Source organism: Lepidochelys olivacea (genome assembly GCF_965140295.1).
Source record: "Lepidochelys olivacea isolate rLepOli2 genome assembly, chromosome: 2".
Classification (NCBI taxonomy): Eukaryota; Metazoa; Chordata; order Testudines; family Cheloniidae; genus Lepidochelys; species Lepidochelys olivacea.
This window is the reverse complement of record NC_140412.1, coordinates 269,062,279-269,089,072: the sequence shown is the minus strand read 5'-3', so window position 1 is coordinate 269,089,072 and position 26,794 is coordinate 269,062,279. Positions and strand designations below refer to the sequence as shown.

The window sequence follows — 26,794 nt, the reverse complement described above, 5'->3', positions numbered from 1 at the left end:
GTATCTCCCACACCTCCTGGGAAAATCACCCGGCCCTGCAAACACAAGCGTTCCTCGCTCAGCCCCTGCTGCTCCCACCTCCCGCCACCCCAGACTCAGTAGGAAAAGGGCTCTGTGTGTGTGTCTCGCAGCAATCACACAGCCCATCAAGGCTAGCCTGGGGGCTTATCCGCTCCCTGCAAACAGCCACCTGAGCTGGGGCCGCTGCAGCCCTGGGTCCAAGCTGTAACCACGCAGTCAGGAGCCCAGCTCCTTCCCGCCAAGGCTGCGCGCACAGTAGGGTTACCATACGTCCGTATTTTCCCGGACATGTCCGGCTTTTTGGTTCTTAAATCGCCATCCGGGAGGAATTTTTAAATATCTAAAAACGTCCAGGATTTTGCCATTATTATTTTTCCCCAAAGAAGAGTTGATCCCAAGAAAGAGAGTGAATGTTGATCACTCGAGAGAGTGTCTGCTTTTCCCCCCTAGCTCCCAGCACTTGTGCCGCATAACAGCTGTTTTGCACGGCAGGGAAGGAGGGGGCAGGAGGGGGAATGCGGCGCGCTCAGGGAAGGAGGCAGGGCCAGGGCAGGGATTTGGGGAAGGGGTTCAATGGGGCAGGGAGGGGGCGGAGTTGGGGCAGGGACTTTGGGGAAGGGGTTGGAATGGGGGCAGGGAAGGGGTGGAGTTGGGGTGGGGCTGGAGGTGGGGGGGGCATGAGCAAATCCCCCCCGTGGTGTGTCCTCTTTTTTGAACGTTCAGATATGGTAACCCTAGCGCAGAGTTTCCCTTTCCCGGCAGGCGAGGCTCAGACCGGCTCTACAAAGACAAGCCAGGGCAGGGGATTTACCCCAGCGGGTTGCTGCTCAAACCTTCCAGAGAGGAGGGGGGACCTGGTCAAAATAGACACACTGGGGAATCGCCTTCGCCCGTGTCACTGAGAGCAGCAAACCGCGTCAGAGAGGAGACATTTGGAGAGGCTCCATTACTTTCCCTAGTGATGGGGTTGGCCCCTTTGCCTCACTCAGCTCAGGCGGCGAGTGTGGATGGGTTTGTGCCCCTCCCCCAGTTCCCTGCACTCGCTCAGGCCCGTGGGGTTTGGGCTCCCCACTCTGTGGGAGACATTAAACAGCAGCAAACAGCCTTTGCCCCTCTGCTCCCCCCACCCCCAGGGCACCAGAAGGGTCACTAAGAGACTCCCCCATGGAGCACCATCTCCCCTCCACGCAGGCCCGAGTGGTGAGGGTCACAGCTTTCCCCCTCCCGCACCCCGCCCCACACATCCCCCAGAGAGACACCTAGCCCCGTGACTGCTTAATGCCGGGGTCTCTGGAGAGGGGCTAAGGGCCCCAGAGCCAGTGAGAAAAGCCCCTCTGGGGAAAGTTACAGGAAAAACCCTTTAAAGAAAGGCTACTCTGAAGATTCAAAGGTCAGGGCCCTGAGGGGGGGCACACCCCCACACTTCCTCGCAGGCCTAACACAGAGCTCCCCTGGGCCAGGCCAGACGCCAAATCCTGCCCCTGCCTGGCAGTGCCCGGCTTGGCGTTTCTGGCAGGGCAGGCCATTAACCCCTTCCTGCCCTGGAGCTCGCACACCCCATGGCACCCCTCCTAACCTTGCGACGCAGGTGGAGGGCTCCTTCCCTCACTCCTGCCCCTTGCACCGTCTCCCTCCCCCTGTATCCCACAGCCGCCCTGTCCGACACCCCGTTCACCACCTCCCCAGCTTGCATTGCTTCTTGCCAGCTCAGGGTGCAGCCAGGCTTCAGTCATGCTAGAAAGTGTGGGAACCTGGGGCCACCTTTACTGGGGCAAATATCTCATCCCGCGGCAGAGACCGAAGAGAAGTGGCAATCATCTTAACCAAGGGCAAGCTGCAGCTTCGCTCCCATTGAGAACAATGGGAGATGGTGGCCATTTTGCATAAGGGCAAAAGTTGTCTAGATTCTGCCAGACAGCGAGCTAGGCTCTCTGTGGGCCTCCTCTCCCACCCGCCATGGATGGAGGCGAAGCCTCATCTCCCAAGCCTTGGGAACAATCCTGCATTGATCCTAGAGCCTAACAGGATTCGGGGCTTTTCCCCCATGGGAGTAGTCTGCCTCCTTCCCATGTCACTTCCCTTTCCCACAGGGAGGGAAACCCCAGCCCCACCTCGCACTGGGGGAGTCCTGGCTCAAGGGCTCTATCATCCTGCCTGTAGTGCCTCGGAGCAGGAGCCCTGTCATAAATATAAAGGGAAGGGTAAACCCCTTTGAAATCCCTCCTGGCCAGGGGAAAGCTCCTCTCACCTGTAAAGGGTTAAGAAGCTAAAGGTAACCTCGCTGGCACCTGACCAAAATGACCAATGAGGAGACAAGATACTTTCAAAAGCTGGGAGGAGGGAGAGAAACAAAGGGTCTGTGTCTGTCTATATGCTGGTTTCTGCCCGGGATAGACCAGGAATGGAGTCTTAGAACTTTTAGTAAGTAATCTAGCTAGGTATGTGTTAGATTATGATTTCTTTAAATGGCTGAGAAAGGAACTGTGCTGAATAGAATAACTATTTCTGTCTGTGTATCTTTTTTGTAACTTAAGGTTTTGCCTAGAGGGGTTCTCTATGTTTTTGAATCTAATTACCCTGTAAGATATCTACCATCCTGATTTTACAGGGGGGATTTCTTTATTTCTATTTACTTCTATTTTTTATTAAAAGTCTTCTTGTAAAACACTGAATGCTTTTTCATTGTTCTCAGATCCAAGGGTTTGCGTCTGTGGTCACCTATGCAAATTGGTGAGGCTTTTTACCAAACCTTGTCCAGGAAGTGGGGTGCAAGGTTTTGGGAAGTATTTTGGGGGGAAGGATGCGTCCAAACAGCTCTTCCCCAGTAACCAGTATTAGTTTGGTGGTGGTAGCGGCCAGTCCAAGGACAACGGGTGGAATATTTTGTACCTTGGGGAAGTTTTGACCTAAGCTGGTAAAGATAATCTTAGGAGGTTTTTCATGCAGGTCCCCACATCTGAACCCTAGAGTTCAGAGTGGGGGAGGAACTTTGACAAGCCCACTGTGCCAGGCACCGACCAGGCTGAACACAAAGTCAGTCCCTGCCCCGCCAGGCTCAGGCTCCTGCTAGGAAAGCACACGAAATGTAAGTAGGGGTGATCTGCTTTGCCACTGATGCGTATTGTATAGGTGGTGAGTGAGAGATTTTAAGGCCAGAAGGGGCTATTAGAACATGTAGTTTTATCTGCATGGCACAGGCTAGAGAATTTCACCCAGTTACCCCTGTATGGTCTATTTCTCTGTCTAACATATTCCCCAGTCCTATGAGCCGATACACCTGTGCAAGTGGACCTGCTGGACTAGGGCCTTAGATTGTTAAATTCCTTGAATCTTGGCTTCCCTCCTGTACCGACCTCAAGCGAGAGCCATGCTGTTTGCTCTCAGTAAGTAACGGTGGTGGTTTTAGGAATAAACTCTATTTAAGACTCTTACCGTAGAAAACAAAAAGGTGCAAAAATGGTCAGCCTGTGAAATAAGCAAAGTTCGCTGGGTCATCCACTCATTTAAATCTTTTTGACGTTTTCCTTTTTTTGAAAACTCAGGCCAAAAGAAACAAACCACAAATGTACAGGGGGAACAGCTCTCATCTGACATACAGTGCCACATATATTGTACCTCAACTTGCCCCGGGCAACACAAGTCCGTGGCTCAAGAATAGATATAAGAATTACATGCAAAACAAACTGTTAAAAGAACATTTATGGTTGCAAAGTCAAGCACTGAAGTCAGGAAATGCCAAAATGACGGTGATCCAGCAACCTTAATTCTGTCTCCTCCTCTCTATTGCAGTCAGGCCCTTTCCTTCTCCTCTGTACTAGAAAGGGTCTTGTCCGGTGCTCATCACCATGGTATCTGAACGCCTCCACGCTGCCTGGGCACCAGCATGTCACTGAGAGCGAGCACAGGGCAGCCTCCCTGCTCTCCCTTCCTTGCCGCTGGGAGGAACAACTCCAGGGAAAGTCCTGCTCAGAGCAGACAGAATCTTGGAAGAATTTAGCTGTCACGCTCTCAAGTGCTTGTGCGACATATGGATATTTTGGATGCTTATAACTTGGCCAAGTTTGGGTGGTTTTTCAAGGGAACAGCAAAAGGCATATCCTGTGCCGAACTTCAAGTCTCTGCTCCAAAGTATGAAGGCACTAGAGCGTCTCACTGAAAAGGCTATACGAATATTTTAACATGGGCAAAACTGTCTTTTCCCCTAATCTCATTCTTGGAGATGGCTGAACTGGTTCATCTGAAACTTTCCCCGATTGTTCAGCCTGAGGCAAATACCTGGCACGGAAAAGGTCAGGACCCATGGTTAAAGTTTGGCTAAGTTCCAAGCCCCTGAACATGGAGCCCAATAATGGACAGTGTTTGGCAAGCTGTACTATAGGTCGGGGCAGTCTATTTTTTATCAAGGTCCAAATTTCTTGGTCAAGGTCCAGTCAAGGTCCAGACTCCAGAGAAAATAAAATAAAATAACAAGTAAATAAATATGTGGGGGTCCATTCAAAAGCTTCTGGCAGTCTGGATTTGGCCCACTGTCCACCTATTGACTACCCCTGTTATAGGCAGTGCTACCAGCTCCACCTATAACAACAGCCATTTGTCTTTACAGAAAGACTTAGGATTAAACCAGGTGTCCATCTAGTCTGGGATGCCGGCTCCAAAAGTATCCCGTGCCTTCTGCTTCAGACGACAATGCAAGAAACCCCCTGGTGGACAATGATAATCTTGTTTCATTTGATTGGATGATTTAGGTTTCTAACATGTCAGGATCCAATGCCAATAATACTATCCATTTCTATGTGGGTAAAGAAAGTACAAAATAGCTTCAATCTTCCACCTCAAAGAGGTGCAGAAGGGTCATTGCAGAGAACGGCGATCATGCAAAAATTAATAGAAACGGACAGAGAAATCATTAGTTTTTACAGTCTATAGATTAGCTGGGAATAGCCATTGAAATAAATAAATACAATATTCAGTGTAAAACACAAAACAAAAGATACCAAGTGGGGAACTCGCAGGCCCTTGCCTACATGACAACTGTGGGTTCTGGAATCATTTCCCAATGCCTTCATCTCACCTGCTCACAACAAATATGGTGGAGCTGTAGTCACTCACCAGCTTTTTTCTGCAGCACAACCCTGTGTCACTGTTTGTGCACCGGCACCTGGCACAACCTGTGTGTGTGTACCAGTGCATTCTGGGAAAATCTGGACAGCTATCCCATGGTGCTTCACCAGGGAGATATTCTTTAGTATTATTTGTATTATGGTAATGCCTACAGGCCCCCCATGGTGATCAGGGCACCATTGTTCTAGACACTGTACAAACACAGTGAGAGAGAGTCCTGCCCGGAAGAGCTTACAGTGTAAACAGACAAGACAAAGGGTGGCAAGGGAAAAGAGCTACAGAGCAGTGAAGGGATCTGCCCTAGGTCATACAGTGAATCAGTGGCAGAGCCAGGAAGAAACCGCAGGTCTCCTGACTCCCAGTCCAGTGCCCTATCCACCAGACCAAGAGAGCAGGGAGGATATGCACAGAAGCATCTTTCTACCTAGGATTTTATATTGTCCTCATTATAGTATCTCAGTGACTCCCATTGAGAAAAACAGAAAGGGAGGCAATGCATGCTGGAAGAAAAGGAGTACTTGTGGCACCTTAGAGACTAACCAATTTATTTGAGAATGAGCTTTCGTGAGCTACAGCTCACTTCATCGGATGCATACCGTGGAAACTGCAGCAGACTTTATATGCACACAGAGAATATGAAACAATACCTCCTCCCACCCCACTGTCCTGCTGGTAATAGCTTATCTAAAGTGATCATCAAGTTGGGCTATTTCCAGCACAAATCCAGGTTTTCTCACCCTCCCCCCCCCCACAAACTCACTCTCCTGCTGGTAATAGCCCATCCAAAGTGACCACTCTCTTTAAAATGTGTATGATAATCAAGGTGGGCCATTTCCAGCACAAATCCAGGTTATCATACACATTTTAAAGAGAGTGGTCACTTTGGATGGGCTATTACCAGCAGGAGAGTGAGTTTGTGTGGGGGGGGGGCGGAGGGTGAGAAAACCTGGATTTGTGCTAGAAATGGCCCAACTTGATGATCACTTTAGATAAGCTATTACCAGCAGGACAGTGGGGTGGGAGGAGGTATTTTTTCACGGTCTCTGTGTATATAATGTCTTCTGCAGTTTCCACGGTATGCATCCGATGAAGTGAGCTGTAGCTCACGAAAGCTCATGCTCAAATAAATTGGTTAGTCTCTAAGGTGCCACAAGTCCTCCTTTTCTTTTTGCGAATACAGACTAACACGGCTGCTACTCTGAAACAATGCATGCTGGGACATCCTACTGCGCGGACAACTGGGAGAAAGCAGGCCCAGCTAACTCAGTGACCAGGCACATTACATTGCAAAAGGCTGCCAGCCAGTAACGGGAAGACAACCATACTGCGGCCTTGCCTGACGGCAGGGGCCAATCTCTCCTAGCTGCCATGTCACTGAATTGTATCTGTGGTTAAGTGTGGGCATAAACTATGTTTAGAGCTGACCGTGCCACCAGCTGGTTACACTCCAGCTCCGCGTTCAGAGTTGCAGTGCGTACAGCGTTTCAGTCATCTCTCTCTCGAGACCTCTGGAGATCAGCCCGCCAGGGCAAAGACAGCCCGTTATTAATACTTCTAGCCAGCAAAATCTCCTCTCCCTGATCCGCATTCTATCTAAACTATCTGTGGGTTTTACACTGCCATCCATCACTGTAGGATCTGAGCACATTCATGTCCCGCTTCTGTGTGTATATTAAACAATTTATCCTATTTTCTTTCCCAAGACTCCTGTGATTTTCTCAGATTCCTTTTTGCAAAAGAGCCAAAGGAAAACAGCAGCATACATAGATTCATAGAATACCGGCGTTGGAAGGGACCGCAGGAGGTCATCTAGTCCAACCCCCTGTTCAAAGCAGGACCAATCCCCAATTTTGCCCCAGAACCCCCTAAATGGCTCCCTCAAGGATTGAACTCACAATCTTGGGTTTAGCAGGCCAATGCTCAAACCACTGAGCTATCCCTCCCCCCAATACTGGACTGATATCCAGCCAACTAAATTCCTGACCAATGAGCCACAACCTGGAGAGCAACAGACTTGCAGAAAACTATTCGACATTGGTGAGGCCTCATCTGGAGTAGTGTGTCCAGTTTTGGGCCCCACACTTCAAGAAGGATGTGGATAAATTGGAGAGAGTCCAGCAAAGGGCAACAAAAATGATTAGGGGACTGGAACACATGAGTTATGAGGAGAGGCTGAGGGAGCTGGGATTGTTTAGCCTGCAGAAGAGAAGAATGAGGGGGGATTTGATAGCTGCTTTCAACTACCTGAAAGGGGGTTCCAAAGAGGATGGCTCTAGACTGTTCTCAATGGTAGCAGATGACAGAACGAGGAGTAATGGTCTCAAGTTGCAGTGGGGGAGGTTTAGATGGGATATTAGGAAAAACTTTTTCACTAAGAGGGTGGTGAAACACTGGAATGCGTTACCTAGGGAGGTGGTAGAATCTCCTTCCTTAGAGGTTTTTAAGGTCAGGCTTGACAAAGCCCTGGCTGGGATGATTTAACTGGGAATTGGTCCTGCTTCGAGCAGGGGGTTGGACTAGATGACCTTCTGGGGTCCCTTCCAACTCTGATAGTCTATGATTCTATGATTCTATGAAAAGACTATCAGATATATTCCCATAGGAATTCACCTGCACATAAAAGAAACTCATGCAGAGTCCTACATTAGTTGGCACACTGGGGGACGCTGCACAAAATGATCTTGTAATGGCCTTGCAATTTATAATTATAACCTTTGAGGGCATGTTCTCTGCATCACCTTGAAACCAAAAGGGGCAGGTTAAAAGCTGTAAAGCATTAGCAAGAACACACACAAAAATCGTAAATACGGCAGGTCTGGCTGAACCAAAAATACTATTTTTTTTTTTAAAGTACTCAGTGGAACAGCACAGAATTCTCTGTCACTGGAAAATCAGGGCACAATTAAACGGGCTGCTCTAAATCCACATTAATTTGATGTCAAAAACCTCAGTCTGTGTACTATGCTAGTTACCCCCAGCTGGAAAATCCCTTTCTGATTTGAAGCCAAGTACTGTCTGTAGTAGGAAGAGAGCCTGAGAGAGAAGCCCTTGTATCAGAGGCCTGGCCTGAGCTAAAGCAGTGGGCAAAGTTTGCCGATATAAAGCAAAGTTAGCAAACGTCAAGCTCTGCCTGATTGCAAATTCACAGCATCTGGCAAGAACAGGGCTGACATTGCGGAAACACACATTCCTAAGACGTGCTAGGCACAAAGTGCTCACGCAAACACACCCCGATAGCAAGTGGTACCAGAACATCCCGATATCGAGGATGGTACAAAAACATCCCCCAAGGATAACAGGAACACACTGACCCCTCCTAAAAGATAAGGTCAGGATGACAGTACATAATAGAGATGTTTTAATTGAACCAACATGTACAAGGTGATGGGTAACAACTAGCCACATCAGGGGCCAGTAACGAACTATAACAGAGGGGCAGTACTAACTTGTTTGTATCAGGGTATAAAGATGTATCTTAGAGGAGAATCTTTGTCCAGCTGAGGGGGGAATGGAAAGTCCTGCCGCTCACTGAGCTGTGTCCATTGTCACGGGCATAAGCGTCTTAGTATCCTCGTAGAGTCTGCCAGGCGCTATTACCGTGCTCTGTCGACAATGAACCTGGTCTGGTGCCTTCATACCTTAACTGATCTTGTGGTCATTGGGCGCTTCGCTCAAGGTCTGCTGTGCCGGCTGTCTGCGCAGAGCTGGGGCAGCACACAAGGAGAACATACACACGCAGCCGAACATCTAACCACACTGCCACATCCACTACAGATTCTTTCACAGATTCCAAGAACTGAAGGAACCTTTAGGTCAGGGACCGGCAACCTTTGGCACGCGGCACGCCAGGGTAAGCCCCCTGGCGGGCCAGGCCAGTTTGTTTACCTGCTGCTTCCACATGTTCGGCCAATTGCAGCTCCCACTGGCCACGGTTCGCCACTCCAGGCCAGTGGGGGCTGCAGGAAGCGGCGCGGGCCAAGGGAGCCTCGTCCTTCATTGGAACGCAGCCCAGTGGAGCGGTGGAAGGTCAGTGCACAGCGTTTTCCAAGGCTTGGAAAACTGGCAAAGAGTTACCTGTGCATTCCAGGACCGTCTGTGCCTGCAGAACACGTGTTTTCCAATGCTGGCCTTCCTGTTAATCGGCTGCGCACAAGACTGACACCAGAGCATGTAAACGTGTGAATGTTTCTTCACAAAAATCAGCAGCAGAGTTGAAATTCTAGTGCGGCTTTTTGTGTTTTAGGATGGCTCAGGGATATTTTGTAAAAAGTTAAACAAAGGAATGGGTTTTACACATACAACTGTTTTTGTTAGTAAAGACACTTGACAAAGATAATAGGTATGTGGGGTCGATTGTGAATCGTTAATGATTAAACATTTACCCGATACAATTTTAATGGTTTAAATGTTTACTTTTTTAGACGCTATTTACATCCCTAATATGGGCAGCGGTCAAGTATTGCTGGCGAGCTCTTTGACTGAGAAACTTTCCACTGGAGCCTGCTGAGTCTCTGGGAATCACAGGGTGTGCTCCAGTTGCATGGGGTGAATCGAACATATTCTGAAGGAGCGTTACGTAAAATCTAGGGCACAGCAGTCAATTATTTTTTGTCAAAGTCCAGATTTCTTGGGCAAGGTAGAGTCAAGGTCCAGACTCCAGAGAAAATAATAAACACCCAACAACAATAACGATGATCAGTACAGCAGAACCGCAGAGTTACAAGCCCCTCAGGAAGGGAGGTTGTACGTCACTCTGAAAGGTTCGTCACTCGGAACAAAGCGTTAGGGTGGTTCCTTCAAAAGTTTACAACTGAACATTGACTTAATGCCGCTTTGAAACTTTACTGTGCCGAAGAAAAATGCTGCCTTTAGCCATTTTAATTTAAATGAAACAACCACAGAAATAATTTCCTTACCTTGCCAAATCTTTTTTTTAAACTTTCCCTTTATATTTTTAGTAGTTTACGTTTAATGCAGGACCGTACTGTCTTTGCTTTTGTGTATGCGGGGCGGAGGGGGTAGGGGGGCAGGAGCGATGTCTCTGCTGCTGCCTCATTGCGTACTTCCAGTTCCAAATGCAGTGTGGGGTTGACCAGTCAGTTCATAATTCTGAGGTTCTACTGTAAATAAAAAGATTTCAGGGTCCATTCAAAAGCATCCACAGGTCAGGATTTGGCCCGCGGTCTGCCTATTGACCACTCCGATCTACGGCATGGGTTGTAAACAGTTTGTCGGGTTCTACTTTTTGTTGTTGCAGGAGCCAGGAAATTGCATTAAACCTGGACAGCCTCTCACCAACCTTAGACTTTAAGGTCAGAAAGAACCATTAAGCTCACTCTTGGGAAGATCTCTGTGTCTGGACATCAGTGGCACAAAACAGGCTCCTGGCTGAGCACTGATTCCACCAGGCAACTCATCACATGGAAAGGAGGGGATTGCAACCCACCTAAGGGCTAATTCACAAACGGCTGATGGGAGCTGGGAGCAGTTTTGGAAGGGGGCTGTAGATATTTGGGTTGGGTTCACAGAATTTAAACGTTTAGGGGGAGTTCTCATACTTGCCTGGGAGCAGGAAGTTGCACTGTGGAAACCCAGATGACCACAGAGTGACTGTTCCTTATTCAGACTCTCTCTTCCCCAGTGCTAGATCACCCCGAAATGGCACACTTTACATGGTCAGTAGGGGCACCATAGACATCTCGCCCCGTAGGGCCAAGTTCTGCTCTCACACTGCAGGATGGGGATCTAATGTTAAAGCCAATGGTGAAACTCTGACAGACTTGAACGGGAGCAGCACAGGGTGCCAGCTCTGGAGGAACCCCGCTGACCGCCGTGACATCAGTCTGGATTTACACAGCTAAAATGAAGTCGAAACAGGCTGTAGCGGGGTGGCCACCCGCTCCTGCCCAGAGGGGTTTAAAACAGCCCTGAGAGAGGGCTGTTGCAGGAGACAGGCAGGGGGGCTGATTGGGGAAGCAGCCTCAGCTGGGGGCCACGCCCCAACCAGGGTCCAGCTGGCTCTATAAAGGCTGTGAGCCAGAAGCCCAGAGAGAGTCTCTCTCTACCTTGAGAGAGAGATGGGCCTGGCTGCAGAGGCTTAACTAAGTATCTGGAGGGGAGCAGGGCTGGGGATAAGCCAAGGGAGCTGGGGAGCTCCAGCCTAGGAAAGCCCCAGGCTGAAGGCTTGGTAAGGCCTATTAGATACTGGGGTTGCAGGGGACAGCCATGGGTAGCCAGAGGCAGCAGGTCCAAACCCCCTTGTCTGTAATGAGTGGTTTATGCTGCAGTTTGTTTCAGGGAGCGGGGGGCTAGTTGGTGACTGGCAGTAGCCTAGGACTGAGGCAAGGTGGGGATAGTGGGGGGGGGGGGTTTCCCCTGGGAGGGGGAGAGACAGAGCTGTGGGATACTAAAGGGGCACTGGGGTCCTGGCAGGGACATGGGTGCCAGCAGCAAGGCAAGACACCGGCCGACAGAGGGCGCTCTGGAGGCTGGAATGCTAATTCCCTGAGACAACCAGCAGGAGGCGCCGCCGGTGAGTCTGCGCCCGGTTACAAGGCCCAAGCCAGATGCTGCACCAGATCTGCCTCATTTACGGCTGTTCAGCCCCACTGAAGACAATAGGGTTGGAGCAGTGTAATTGAGGAGATTTTGGCCTGGTGCCTGTCCCTCCAGCTGGCTTTTCTAGAGCAGGGGTTCTCACAACAAATGTTTTGGTGGCCTCAGAGTGCGGCCACCAACTCTTGCTAGCAGCCGCTCTCACAATTTTTCCTAAAATACTTAATTAACTTTAGGAAAAACAAATCAATATAGACAGATACATATCCAGGTCCGTGTGATTCATTTATGTAGGGTTTTTTGCAGACTCAATATTAAAAATAATGTACAGTTGTCTCTATTCTTTACTGGCCCTAAACAGAATAGAAACACAAGGTGCTCTGCACGTTCTTGTCTTTTTTTCTTCTTCTTTCTTTTGCTTTTTGGGTTGCTGCTTTTTTTTTTAGACTTGCTACAGAGTCAGTCTGCTGTGAGAAGTGCTAACAACATACAAGTATCACTTCTCACAGCAGACTGACTCAGTCCCGGCAAGCCTGGGGACAAATTAAGCCCAGATGGGGAAGTGGGTATGGAGACCGCGGGGGCCAGGGACGATGGGGCACAGGGGAGGCAGTGGGGGCCAGGGTGACGGAGAGGGTGAACTCGGGGCAGAGCCCGCCATGGCACAGCCAGGGAATGAAGCCTGAAGCCCCACGGCTGGAGCCCGACACTTAAGGGCTGATGCCCGACCCCGCTGCCCCCAGGAAGGTGGGGAACTCACTGGCTGCTTGCTCCTCCAGCTTGTGTGTCTCCAGATGGGGGCAGAGCCCAACCACGACTGACAGCCCTGGAGGTGGGGCCAATGCTTTGCGGTGCCCCCCTTCTCCCCCCTGATCACTGCTGTGGCCGCAAGAAAAGCCCCTGGTGGCCGCATCTGAGAAACACTAGACTAGAGTCCTTATTACCGCAGTGATCTGCACTGTCTGGGCCAGGCAGCTCCTCCCGGGGTGAGGCCTGGGTCAGCAGGGTGAGTCGCCCATCTGGGGCGAGCCGCTCAAGAAGCGGGGCTAAGCGGTAATGGAGTGAAAGGTCAGGCTTGACAAAGCCCTGGCTGGGATGATTTAGTTGATTGGGATTGGTCCTGCTTTGAGCAGGGGGTTGGACTAGAAGACCTCCTGAGGTCCCTTCCAACCCTGATATTCAATGAAACGTGCCTGGAGCTGGCTGCCAGAGCCTGGGCCACAAAAGCGTAACTTACACTTGCTTGAGATGTCGTGGGGTGGATCAGACCCTGGTGTAAGTGCTATTGAAACCAATGGGATCTCAGTCCTGGAGGTGCTGCCAGACAACATGTCGGCTGGGGTGGCTTGATCTAGCACCCTCTGCTAGTCCCTTTCCCTGCTCCCCCTCCGCTCAGCTTCCTCAGTTAGCACATCCGCTGAGAAGCGAATGGAGCGGCTCCTGACTTGCACTGGCGGGAAGGGGAGCAGAACGCGGCTCACAGCCCAAGTGACGTGGTACCCCAAATTCCTGACGGGCTCACAGCAGCACCCCCATGGTTCATTCCAGGCCGGGCCGGACCGGGCCGGCCGCTGGGAGCCGCTGCCCCAGGTGGGTCCTTTGGTGGGCAAGGAGGTTGGACACGTTGCTGAAGCTCTTGCCGCACTGGGCGCAGGGGTAGGGGCGCTCGCCCGTGTGCACCCGCTGGTGCTTGGTGAGGTCCTGCTTCTGGCTGAAGCTCTTGTCGCAGTCCGTGCAGGGGTAGGGGCGCTCGCCCGTGTGCACCCGCTGATGCTTGGTCAGGTCGTGCTTCAGGCTGAAGCTCTTGCCGCAGTAGGAGCAGGGGTAGGGGCGCTCGCCCGTGTGCGTTCGCCAGTGCGTGTACAGATTGGAGACCTGGCTGAAGGCCCGGCCACAGTCGCTGCAGAGGTAGGGCTTCTCCCCCGTGTGGATGCGCCGGTGCGTCTTGAGCCGCTGGCTCTGCCCGAAGCTCTTGCCGCAGTCGGCGCAGGCGTAGGGCCGCTCGCCGGTGTGGATGCGCTGGTGGATGGTCAGCTTCTGCTTGTCCTTGAAGCTCTTGTCGCAGCTGGTGCAGGCGAAGGGCCGCTCGCCCGTGTGGATGCGCTGGTGCCGGACGAGCACCTGCTTCAGGGTGAAGCTGCGCCCGCAGATGTTGCAGGCGAAGGGCCGCTCCCCCGTGTGGATGCGCTGGTGCTTGATGAGGTTGGAGACGTGGCTGAAGCTCTTGCTGCAGTCCGTGCAGGGGTAGGGACGCTCCCCCGAGTGGGTCCTCCGGTGCTTGGTGAGATCCCACTTCCTCCGGAAGCCTTTCCCGCACTCCGGGCACTTGTGGGGTTTCTCCTTCTTGGGAGCGCTGCTATCCTGTGCATCGGGAGGGGCCGTCCCATTGGCTCTCGAAGCACACGCCGGGCACGGGCTCGGCCCCTCTCCAGTCTCAGGCCCGGACTGCATGTTTAGGGAGTTGCTAGAGCACCGGTCACACCCCCACGTGGCCCCCAGCTCACTCTCCAGTCTCTGAGCCCCACATGAGCTCCGGGAGGCTCCTTGCAGCTCAGGGCTCAGGACAGCTCCCTCTTCTGATCGCCGGAGTAACACCCTGCAGGGCTGCAGGGTCTCAGCCCCTTCATCCGGATGCTGCTCCTCAGAACTGCTCCTGACCCTGCCATCTGCTGGGTGGAAAAGAGAATCCAGAGATTATCCCTCAGGGAAGAGAAAACACGAATATTCTGGGACTGAGCACCCCCACGCCCCTACTTCCACGCCCCTTCTCCCCGGAGACACCTGTAGCTCCTACAGGAAGTGGAGAAGGGCCTGCGATTTCAGCGGGGAGCAGACAATGGGCCACATCCATGCCGGGGTAACTCCATTAACTCCAATGCAATCACCCCAGCGAGGCGTTGGCTCACTGTGTTCCCATGAAAGCAGATTTTCTCTTGTGAATACCCCATAGCTCCCAGTTCTGAACTGCCAGCCCCAGGCAATGGGCGTCTCCAGGGCCTCACTCTGCCGCAGCATCTCCCGACAGGCAATTTGTGCCGCATCTCCCAGCATCCGGTGAGTGCAGGAGCCACCAGGAGAAAGTCACCAACACTGCAAAGCGCTGAGGGTACAAGAGCAGGGAAGAGCCCGACCTGCCCCGAGTGGGGAGAGTCCAGCGTGGGCAGACTCAGTGTGGGGGTGACCAGAGGCAGTTTCCCAGGGGCTCTCCTAACAGGCCCATCTGCTCCCAGTCAGGGGATTTAGGGAGAGCAAATCCGGCAAGAGTTTCCCCTAATCTTAACCACCTGAGTATTAAAAATAGCCTCCCCTCAGACCCCGCGGGGGCGTGTCTGACCCTGGACAGCAGCGTCTATAAGGGACTGAGGGCTTCAGGCCTGTGAGGAGGAAACTGTGTGTGCAAGGGAGATGAAAATTCCTTGTGTAAACACCCATGCCTGGAGGGGCCGAGAGTCGGCCCTGGGCGTGCGCCAAGTGTGAATGCCCAGTAGTGGCAGTGACCGCAATGGTGCGAGTCTGGGTGTCGAGCATGGCAGCAGAACGCTATCTGGCACAGCAGCTGCATTCCCGCACCTCGCCGCAACAGCCCAGAGAGTTCAGAAAACGGGTGGGCAAAGGGCTTGGCCCGGGAGGGGACGGAAGGCCGACAGGCACCTCCTGAGACACGACAAACCCTGCTGGAGGAAGCCCGGGCAGCAGCTCGGCGAGTCACTGCTCCCAGCTCTTCGCCCTGGAGTCGGAGCAGCTCCCAGGACCGCTGCCGCTCACCTCGGCCGATGCTCTCGGGTCTCTCCCACGCCACGGCGCACTGGAGGATGCTGGCCCATAACCGGCGCTGCTGCTCCCCGGACCCACTCAGGACATCGCCGCCTGATGGTTGGAAAAGAGAATCCAGAAACTGTCTCAAGCTGCAGCCAAGAGGAAACGGCTCCTAACCACCAGCAGCGGGATGGGGCTGGGACGTCCCCCAGATGGCATGTACAGCCTGGTACCAGCGGCGCACAACTCCCAGCTCCTCAGAGCACAGAGAGGTGGGGGCATCATTTGGGGAGGGTTGGATTGCAGCAGGGAGGAAGCAGAAACAAGGTACCAAATCTACTCTGCTGTATGCAGGTCCCATTGCATTCAAGGCTTCCCCCAGGGTTGATGGTACCCCAGGAAGCCTGTTTCCTCGGCCAATCTCTTGTGAGTCCCTAATGGGTACGAGATATACCGGGAAGGTGGCATCCCCCAGTCACACCCACCTGGAATGACAGCGCCTACATCTTCCCGCCACAGCAAACTGCGGTAGCATTCCCATGGAGGGGCCCCTCTCCGTGGGCTGAGAATAGGACACCGTCACTGCCTGTACAGACACACTGCTGAGGATGAAGGGCCCAGGAGCAGCCTAGCCTCTCCCCAGCAGGAGGCAGGAGTGTCCCGCTGGGGCCAGTGAGCGGGCAGGGAAGAGTCCATGCTGGATGAATGGGATGTAAGGGAACCAGACACAGGTCTGCCCGGGCCCCCAACCCAGTCTGTGATCTTAGGGAAACACAGCCCAGTGCCTTTCCCTAACCTCAGCCCCATGTGAACGAGAACAGAGCCTCAGCAGCCTGGACAGGGTCTCTGCCCAGCTCTTCTCTCCAAGGGAGCTGGGCTGGGTGTTACTCACCTCGGCAAGGGCTCTCCGGAGGCTCCCACACCATGGAGTCCTGCTGGGGGCTGACCCACGGCTCACAGCACAGCTCCTCCTCCTCTGCTGGAGGGAACATAACCCAGATGCTACTTCCTAGACCCGGGAGACACTCAAACCCCCCTGCAGTGGAGCCTGACCAAGGCAGCCTCACATCCCTCCCCCAGCATGTGCGTCTGTAGGTCACCCTGTCGGCACAGCGCTGACGGCTCTACCTGGAGGATGATCCTGCTTGGGAGGAGCAAACACTGGAAGTGTCGAGCAGAGCAGCAGGGATGTGGGGGTGAAAGAGCCAGCGCCCCTGACTAACAGCCCCACTCCCCAGGAGAGACTGAAACAGGAGAACATGCCAGCTCAGCGGACAATTTTCACAGAAATAATCATGGTCCACAGGGAGTCTGAAAACTGAGGGGCAAGGGGCTTGTGCTGGGGATGAATAGGCAGGGGAGGGGAGGCAGATGGGACATGCCCAGACATGACACCTGTGCTGGAAGAAGCCAGGGGAGAAAGGGCAGCCATGGCAGCAGCCTGGGACAGGGTCACTGGACTCTGACCCTTACAGTCCCTTCTAACCATATGGTTCTACGATTCTGTCACTCCAGCTCCTCACTGCAGAGCGTGAGCAGCGCTGAGGGAGCGGGGATTACTGCTACTCACCCGGAGAGGGGCTCTCCCACGCCACGGGGCCCTGCGGTGTGTGGACCCATGGCTCTTCCCCACGCTCCAGCCGATATATGAGGTCAGGCTTGGGGCCCGGGTAGCCTGTGAGTGGGAAGAGACCAGGGGCTGTCAGGGCTTGGTATCATATGAATAGTTTAGTCTTGATTTCAGCGAACAGTTTGTCATCACCTGCACAATTGGTGTAAAACCGCTCAGGAGCGTTCCAGTTCTAAAATGGAGAAGGACTAACAGAGGGTGGAGCGGAACAGACTGAAAGCTGTGGACACGACACAGATGAAACAATATGTTTATCACCTTGAAGTGGTTCCTTTTAACTGACGCACATCCAGTGAGATGAAAGGGCCACGTCGCACCTCTCTGTGCTCCTACATGCTGCAGGAGGGTGTGCAGATCCCGCATTTATCCACACCAAATGCCATTCGCTGCACCGCTGCCCATTCACCTGGCTTGCTTCGATCTCTCTGAGCCAGCGGCTGCCCAGGGACTCTCGGGAGAGTGACAAAGGGCTCGTCTACACTTGAAATGCACCTTTGCTACACACCAGCGTCGACGCCACCTGCGCCAACAGGAGGGGTTCTCCCACTGGCGTAGGTAATCCACCTAGCTGAGAGGCAGGCAGCTAGGTCAACGGAAGAATTTTTTCCATCAACCTGGCGCTGTCTACACGGGGTTAGATTGGCTTAAGTACATTGCTCAGGGGGGTACCTGAGTAGCTGGGTCAACCTAACTTTTTAGTGTAGACCAGGCCTTAGTTTGCTGGAATTTACTCCTCCTCCAAATTAAATTACAATGAACTAAAGCCCCTTTGTTCCTGAGTGAGACCATCCATATGGGAGTTTAATGTGCTTTCATTTATGCCCATTGGCTTCACACCTTTGGTGGTTTTGTGACGCTGGCAGACTGGGTGCCAGCTCGTGCCACGGCCCCTGTGCCTCAGGGAACACTGACCAATGCGTACCTGGAAACCAGTTTGACTCACCAGTGTGTTAGTAGGGCTAAAATAGATATTAGAGTGACAAGAATAGGTTTAGACTTCATGAAATGCTTCTAGGATGCTGCATGTATAAATCTCGCTTATGACTTCTGTACCCCAGGTTATAAGGTAATATTTAAATATTGGCTCTAATGTAGCTACAAAAGTGTTTGCTCTGAAACTGGAAACCCTCCCAGTCAGGAGAGAAGCATTCCCAAGTATGAAATGCTAGTTTACCACAAGAAGTGTCTCTCCTGCGCAACAAAAGAAGCTCTCTGGACATTAGACAAGCCCATGCGTAACACCAGTGGACAGAAGACTGTTGATTGCTCCCCCCATACCACGAAGAGGAGACATGCACATACGTTCGACCCTGCCATGGGAATTCTACGGGAAGGTAACAAAAATGCCAGACCAGAAGTAACTTTATGCTGTTTGGCCTCAGAGAGGCAAAGATCCCCAGCTGCTCAGGTTGGATTAGCCCTAAAGGACATACAGAGCTTGCCTATTATAGAAGCTTCTCTTACCTTTTGAACCTAAGACTGTAACTCATTTGTGTGTGTCTGTTTACCTGCCTTAACCTTGTAAATAACTATTTCTTTCCCCTAGTTAATAAACCTTTAGTTAGTTTATTACAGGAGTGGCTTTAAGTGTTGTCTTTGGTGAGAGATCTAGTGTTCACTTGACCTTTGGGACTGGGAGTAACCTGAATATTGGTAAAAAGAAAAGGACTTGTGGCACCTTAGAGACTAACAAATTTATTTGAGCATAAGCTTTTGTGAGCTACAGCTCACCTCATCGGATGCATTCAGTGGAAAATACAGTGGGGAGATTTTATATACACAGAGAACATGAAACAATGGGTGTTACCATACAGACTGTAACAAGAGTGATCAGGTAAGGTGAGCTCTTACCAGCAGGAGAGCAGGGGGGAAAATCTTTTGTAGTGATGATCAAGGTGGGCCATTTCCAGCAGTTGACAAGAACGTGTGAGGAACAGTGGGGGGGGAGGGGGGGAAATAAACATGGAGAAATAGTTTTACTTTGTGTAATGACCCATCCACTCCCAGTCTTTATTCAAGCCTAAGTTAATTGTATCCAGTTTGCAAATTAATTCCAATTCAGCAGTCTCTCCTTGGAGTCTGTTTTTGAAGTTTTTTTGTTGAAGAATTGCCACTTTTAGGTCTGTAATCGAGTGACCAAAGAGACTGAAGTGTTCTCCGACTGGTTTATGAATGTTATAATTCTTGACAACTGATTTGTGTCCATTTATTCTTTTACGTAGAGACTGTCCAGTTTGACCAATGTACATGGCAGAGGGGCATTGCTGGCACATGATGGCATAGATCACATTGGTAGATGTGCGGGTGAACGAGCCTCTGATAATGTGGCTGATGTGATTAGGCCCTGTGATGGTGTCCCCTGAATAGATATGTGGACACAGTTGGCAACAGGCTTTGTTGCAAGGATAGGTTCCTGGGTTAGAGGTTCTGTTGTGTGGTGTGTGGTTGCTGGTGATTATTTGCTTCAGGTTGGGGGGCTGTCTGTAGGCAAGGACTGGCCTGTCTCCCAAGATCTGTGAGAGTGATGGGTCGTCCTTCAGGATAGGTTGTAGATCCTTGATGATGCCCTCCCCCCCTCCGCTCTCCTGCTGGTAAGAGCTCACCTTACCTGATCACTCTTGGTACAGTCTGTATGGTAACACCCATTGTTTCATGTTCTCTGTGTATATAAAATCTCCCCACTGTATTTTCTACTGAATGCATCCCATGCAGTGACCTGTAGCTCACGAAAGCTTATGCTCTAATAAATTGGTTAGTCTCTAAGGTGCCACAAGTCCTCCTTTTCTTTTTGCGGATGCAGATGAACACGGCTGCTACTCTGAAACCTGAATTTTGGTGTAAGGGACCCTCTGTCACAAAGGCAGGCTTGCCTGGGTGGCCCGATTGACGGTCCCCTGGGTCACGCTGTCTGTGACTCCATACAAAGGCTGTGATAGTGCTTGAGGCATTCACACTTGTTACTTGAGGGGTGAAATCTAAGTATTGAATGCACAAGCAATTGGGGGTTTATGCCAGTCTGCCCTGAGGTTGGCACCCACATTCGTGAGCCACTCCAGACAGCCTGACAGGATCCACCTTAGCTGTTCTGATTGTCCCTATGCAGACATGGCCTGCAGGTCCTCCCAGCCCTCTCTGGTCTTCAGTAATGTCCCTCTGTGCCATCTGCGTACCTCCCTTTCCGGAGCAGTGAACACCACAGGACCTAGTAGAGAATCTCCCGGCCCCAGTGGTTACCTTCTGTCTTGATGAAAACAGACCATTCAATCCCACTCTTGGATTTGCAGCTCCTTGCCGGTTGCTAAGCCATGCCAATACTCTGTCCCTCAGGCTCTGGGAGCTGGCAAGAGCCACTGGGGGCCTGTTGTAAGTCTGGCTCAGACAGGGCTGGCCCATAATAAGGAGCGTTATGTGGCGTGTCTCACAGAAGTGTAGTCACTCCTTGGTCCGCATGCACACCGATGAGCCTTCGTTGCGTTAGAGGTGGGAGAAGCATTACAGTATGTGACAAAAGGGACTGGGAGCTGCCATGTGACTACGAGAAGGGTGGTGGAGAAATTCTAGGGCACAAGGGATATGAAGTAAGGGGCATCTTCTACAGGTCACCACGACAGAGGGACAAGAGAAAGAGGAAAAAATTCCTGCACCAAGCCCCAGTCCACACACCGCTGTAGTTGTGTGGGATCTGAATTACCCAGATAGCTGCTGCATAATAAATACAGCCAAGCAATCATCCTCAAAGAGGCCTTCTGGATAAGGCAGTTTATGATCCTGGCTGTAGAGATTCCAGCCAAACAGGAGAGGCCATCCTGGGTCTGCTTCCTAATTCTAAGGAGGAACTGATTGCCTGTAACAGGACGGCTCGAAACATACCACCATAAAATGCCTGAGTTTATCCTAGTCAGCTAGATTCACACGGGGCCTTCTCCAAAGCCCACTGCAGCCAATGGGCGTCTTTCCGTTGACTTCAAAGAGCTCTGGAGCAAATCCAGAAGGCGGCACTCTTTTGCAGGCTGATTCACAGGGGTAGAGAGAACGCGTGAGAAAGGACTACAGGACTGGATTCCTAGCAAGCGAGGGGCAGCGGGAGGCAGTAGGAACGGGAGCCAGTGCAGAAAGAAGACGACAAGATAATTAAGGCACAACAGGGCACAGCTCCTCTGAAAAGAATAATGTACGAAAGAAATAGCGGGCACAGCTTCCTTCAGGAGGGACTGTTCCTGGGTGCGAGGGTCTGTGCTAGAAAAAGAGTGAGGAGGCAGCTGAAAAGAAAATGTACAGTGAAGAGAAAAGATAAGGGTAGTAAAGAGGCCAAATGAATTAATGCCAGACAAAGGGCAACAGTGAAAAGAATGGCTTTTACAAGTGTGTCGTGGGAAAAAAGTACAAGGGGGAACCATCAGTAAAGGAAACCAAAATGGCCACGGTACTCACTCCTTTTGGAAATGGTTCTTTAAGAAGAAAAATAAAGAAATCTGAACAACCTGTAAGGACGGGAGACCCAGTAAAAATAACCATTGATCTAGAACTGGTGAGAAAACACTTGGAAAATATACACCTATCCAGATCAGCCTGTACGTATGGGATGGCACCCTAGGGTACTAAGGGAATTAGCTAGCCAATTTACTGACCATTGCTTTTGAAGAGTCGTGAGCAGATAGACCGGTAACGAGATGGCAGAAAAGTCCGTTTAGTGCCGATTTTCAAAATGTGCAGAGACGATAGAAAATATGGGGGTTATTAACAGCGTAATAGACATCCATGCATAGGCCAGAAGCCTTGACACAACTCAGGCCTCGGCCTATAACACATCAAACAGCAAATGCTGCTTTTGTGTTTCACACACAGATGAAAGCTGGGTAACTGCAATGGCTACCTAGCTAGGCTTAACCACAAACCCTCGCACAGTTGTGAAGTGACTGGCCAGTGAGAGTGCCCTGTCCGTCTTGTCCGACAAGCAGCCTATTCTCTGTTTTTTCTCACCTAGGGAGATCACTGTGAAAGCTGGAGAGAGAAAACAGCAGCAGCTGTCATAACACCTTGAGTGAGTCACCGCCGCAGCTTGAGAAGCTGCTCATCCCTGCAGGTGTGAAGCAGAGCTGGAGAACCCACCATCAGCCAGAGTGCTCATTACACAGACTTTCAGTGGTTTTAAATCAGCCCCTTGCTCTGCCGGAGGTGGCTGGGATTCTGAACACAGATCAAACATGCTAACGGGAGCCCCGAAACAAAGAGCCCACACACGTCTCAGCAAAAGAACGAAAACAGTTCTTTACCCAAAGAAAGCAGCATTTCATAGTTCTCCGTCATCACCTCCCGGTACAGCTCCTTTTGCCACTCCGCAAACATGTCCCACTCCTCCCGGGAGAAATAGACAGCAACGTCATCAAATATCACTGGCACCTGCAATCACAAGCATTCCACACTCAGCACTGCCGGCAGCCCCAAGTCCCAGCAAAACGGCTTTCTAGGGGGGAAATTCACCCCTGTGCAGAAGGCTAGCACAGGGTCCAAGTCCCATGTCAGCCCTAGCTTTGTGAATGATTCACAGCGATAACCCACAGCAAGTATCTCTCAGGGGGGTTATTCATCCCTGTGTACGTCAGCCAGACTGGATGATCACAGTGGTCCCTTCTGGACTTGGAGTCTACGGGGAAAAAACATGTAAGATTAGCACCAAATGCAGCCTGGAGCGAGTAGGTTCAACCCCCTCGGAGTGTTTGGGCCAGATTCAGTGGTGATGTGAGCGGTAGCATGAGAGGCTACTGGAATGTGTGTCCTGGTCTAGTCCGGGCTAGCTCCCAGGCAGGTGTGCAGGAGGCGAGTAATGCACCTGCCAAACCGGCAGAAGAGGAATTACCCTTGCTCAGCATTTGTCCATAGCTCTCCGGGTGCGTGGCAGCACTCACCGCTCTGGAAACTCTGGGCTGTGGCAGAGCAGCTGCAGTGAATTCGAGCAGCCCGATCCTGTGCTTTACCAGCTCTTTTGTACAGGTGTAAATACTGAGAAACGGCACCGACGCCCATCAAGTTACACAGGTGTAACCGGTAGCAGAATCTGGCCGATGAGCAGATCCTGGTCCCACTGAACTCACTGACAAAATCGCCCAGCGGTTGCAGGAATTGGCCAGGAGTCCCCAGAGAGTTCACCATGAGCAAGGGCGCAAAAGGAAAACATCCCTAGCGTGAGTGATAAATGAAGTATACACAGGGCGGTGGGAGGGAGGATGCTGAAGGGCTGCTATGCACCATTACAGCCCCGGTCCCTGCAATGAGCCTGAAACAATGGGTGAAATCCGGATCCTGTTGAAGACAACGGAAGTTTTGCACCGACTTCAGGGGGGCCGCGCTTTCACAGGGCAGCTCTAAGATAGGCGTGAACTATCCCCACTCATGGCAGTGCGTTCATCAAGACGCCTGTCTGGGGACTAGTTAAATACCCACACTGTTCACAGCACCGAAACCTGATCAACAGCCCGCCCTCCTTAGGGAGCTGCCTGGCTTACACTGCTAACCTGGACAGAGCAACGGGGGCTTGGCCTTGTCTTCGCTTTGACAATGAAGCATAACCTAGACCTGTTCGCACTGAGGTTGTATTTGGGTCGTGTCTGCCCTGGGTCTCCTGAAATGCTCTGTGGATGACTGGAGAGCTAGGGGGTTCTTTCTTAAAATTGCTAAAGAACGTGCCCATTTCATGCTCTGGACACATGAACAAAAGCAATCAAAAGAGCATTACAATGTACAAGTAGGACCCAAGGTCCCAATAACAAAGACCCTGCTAAGCCCCACAACCTCTCACAGCCCCCCTCCTCCACCGTGCAACATTCCCTCCTCCCTGGAGACCTGGCATATGGCCTTGGCTGCTGAGGGCATGGGGCAGCCCACCCATCCCAGAGCCATTGCCTGCACAGGGCCCCGGGCTGGGGTCCACAAGGGCTGTAAGCTTCCTGTACTGTTTACACGAAGCTTGAACTCTGCAGAACGGGCTGGGACGGCGGCTGGCCCTGCTTAGCTCCTGCGCTGGGGCCTACGGCCCGCTCTGCGCTAGAAACGTAGACGGGTAGCGCTAGGGTCTCTCCGGGCAGGTCTATGCTTGAAATGCCGCAACGCTGCAGCTGTGCCGCCCTGTGCCAAGGGGAGGCCGTCTCCCGTCGGTGTGCTTAATCCAGCCCCAGAGAGGCGGTAGCCGTGGGGCAGAGAGAAGCTCGCCCGCCGACACAGCGCTGTCTACACCAGGGCTACGGTCCGTATAATCACATCACTCGGGGATGTGGATTTTTCACACCTCTGAGCTGGGGGGGGGGGCAGTGGCTGGGTGTCGGGAGGGGTCCCACTGGGTGGGGGGGCAGTGGCTGGGAGGTGACACTTGGGGGCTCCCACTGGGTGGGGGGATATCACTGGGGGGGTCCAGCCGGGTGGGGGGGTCACACTGGGGGGTCCCGCTGGGTAGGAGGCAGTGCCTGGGGGGATCACACTGAGGCAGTCCCGCTAGGTGGGCAGGCATTGGGTGGGGGGCTCCAGCTGAGTGGGCAGGCAGTGGCTGGGGGGTCACACTGGGGGGGCCCCGCTGGATGGGGGGGTCACACTGGGGTATCCTGCTGGATGGGGGGCAGTGGCTGGGTGGGCCCCGCTGGGTGGGCAGGCAGTGGCTGGGGGGTCACACTGGGGGGGGTCCAGCCAGGTGGGCAGGCAGTGGCTGGGGGGGTCCTGCTGGGCAGGCAGGCAGTGGCTGGGGGGGTCACGCTGGGGGGCCCCGCTGGGTGGGGGACAGTGGATGGGGGGCCACACTGGGGGGGGGCAGTGGCTGGGGGGGCCCCTGCCGGGGGGGGGCAGTGACTGGAGGGTCCCGCCGGGGGGACACGCCGGGTGGGGGGGCAGTGACTGGGGGGGTCACACTGGGGGGGGTTCCGCCGAATAGGCGGACAGTGGCTGGAGAGGGTCTCACTGGGGGGGCTCCCGCCCAGTGGGGGGCAGTGGCTGGGGGGGGGTTGCGCCGGGGGAGGGTCCCGCCGGGGGGGGTCTGCCAGGGGGGGGCAGTGGCTGGGGGGGGTCGCACTGGGGGGGGTCCAGCCGGGTGGGGGGCAGTGGCTGGGGGGGTCACACGGGGGGGGGGTCGCACTGGGGGGTCCAGCCGGGCGGGGGGCAGTGGCTGGGGGAGGTCCAGCCGGGTGGGGGGCAGTGGCTGGGGGGGTCGCACTGGGGGGGGTCCAGCCGGGTGGGGGGATCCCGTCGGGTTGCAGGCAGTGACTGGGGGGGGTCCAGCCGGGTGGGGGCAGTGGCTGGGGGAGTCCAGCCGGGTGGGGGGGTCCCGTTGGGTGGGAGGCAGTGGCTGGGGGGTCCAGCCGGGTGGGGGGGTCCCGTCGGGTGGGAGGCAGTGGCTGGGGGGGTCACACTGGGGGGGGTCCAGCCGGGTGGGGGCAGTGGCTGGGGGGGGGCGCGCTGGGGGGGGGTCCAGCCGGGTGGGGGGGTCCCGTCGGGTGGGAGGCAGTGGCTGGGGGGGGGTCACACTGGGGGGGGTCCAGCCGGGTGGGGGCAGTGGCTGGGGGGGGGCGCGCTGGGGGGGTCCAGCCGGGTGGGGGGGTCCCGTCGGGTGGGAGGCAGTGGCTGGGGGGGGGTCACACTGGGGGGGGTCCAGCCGGGTGGGGGCAGTGGCTGGGGGAGTCCAGCCGGGTGGGGGGGTCCCGTTGGGTGGGAGGCAGTGGCTGGGGGGTCCAGCCGGGTGGGGGGGTCCCGTCGAGTGGGAGGCAGTGGCTGGGGGGGGGTCACACTGGGGGGGGTCCAGCCGGGTGGGGGCAGTGGCTGGGGGGGGGCGCGCTGGGGGGGGGGTCCAGCCGGGTGGGGGGGTCCAGCCGGGTGGGGGGCAGTGGCTGCGGGGGGGGCGCGCTGGGGGGCCGGAGCGGCGGCTCCTACCTGGGCAGGCGGGGCGGGTCCGGGTCTCCCGGCCATGCCCGGCGGGCGGCTCCCCGCGCTGCAGGAGGCTCCGGCCGGCGGGCCCAGCCCGGCTGCTGCCCTGCGGCTCCGGGGACCAGCAAGCCCGGCCCGGCCCCGCACGGCTCGGCGGCCACCCGGGCAGGGCATGCTGGGAGCTGGGGGCTGGGCTGGCAGCAGGTCCCACCCACCCACACACACCGACACAGCCACACTCACACCCACTCACCCACACAGCTCACACAGCCACACTCACACCCACTCACCCACACAGCTCACACCCACCCACACAGCCACGCTCACACCCACTCACCCACACAGCTCACACCCACCCACACAGCCACGCTCACACCCACTCACCCACACAGCTCACACCCACCCACACAGCCACGCTCACACCCACTCACCCACACAGCTCACACCCACCCACACAGCCACTCTCACACCCACCCACACACACACAGCTCACACCCACCCACACAGCCACGCTCACACCCACCCACACACACCCACCGACACAGCCACACTCACACCCACAGCTCACACCCACCCACACACACACACACACCGACACAGCCACACTCACACCCACCCACACAGCCACACTCACACCCACAGCTCACACAGCCACACTCACACCCACTCACCCACACAGCTCACACCCACCCACACAGCCACGCTCACACCCACTCACCCACACAGCTCACACCCACCCACACAGCCACGCTCACACCCACTCACCCACACAGCTCACACCCACCCACACAGCCACGCTCACACCCCCTC

General features: G+C 53.9%; 1 protein-coding gene across 4 annotated transcripts; it reads right to left on the bottom strand.

The window, feature by feature from the left end:
• Window positions 1–8,477: 8,477 nt before the first annotated feature.
• Window positions 8,478–26,142, bottom strand: LOC311516566 (uncharacterized protein). 4 transcript variants are annotated; one of them, XM_084620765.1, is made up of 7 exons: window positions 25,991–26,142; window positions 22,643–22,727; window positions 22,357–22,483; window positions 17,024–17,128; window positions 16,346–16,432; window positions 15,463–15,564; window positions 8,478–14,366 (listed from the first exon to the last, which is right to left on the bottom strand). In XM_084620765.1, exons 3-7 carry the CDS (start codon window positions 22,427–22,429, stop codon window positions 13,237–13,239), a joined length of 1,497 nt encoding a protein of 498 aa, XP_084476891.1. In that variant the 5' UTR covers window positions 22,430–22,483; window positions 22,643–22,727; window positions 25,991–26,142; the 3' UTR covers window positions 8,478–13,236. The 4 variants fall into 4 exon arrangements, with proteins under 4 accessions (XP_084476891.1, XP_084476888.1, XP_084476889.1 ...); XM_084620762.1 differs by lacking the exon at window positions 22,643–22,727; XM_084620763.1 differs by lacking the exon at window positions 22,643–22,727 and having other exon boundaries at window positions 8,478–14,363.
• Between the last annotated feature and the right edge of the window lie 652 nt (window positions 26,143–26,794).

Coding starts and splice junctions, on each gene's coding strand:
- LOC311516566 (XM_084620762.1), bottom strand. CDS start 26,026: ATGGCCGGGAGACCCGGACCCGCCCCGCCTGCCCAG. Junction 17,129..22,356: donor TGAAATGCTGCTTTCTTTGG/GTAAAGAACTGT, acceptor TCCCACTCACAG/GCTACCCGGGCCCCAAGCCT. Junction 15,565..16,345: donor TCCGGAGAGCCCTTGCCGAG/GTGAGTAACACC, acceptor TCCAACCATCAG/GCGGCGATGTCCTGAGTGGG.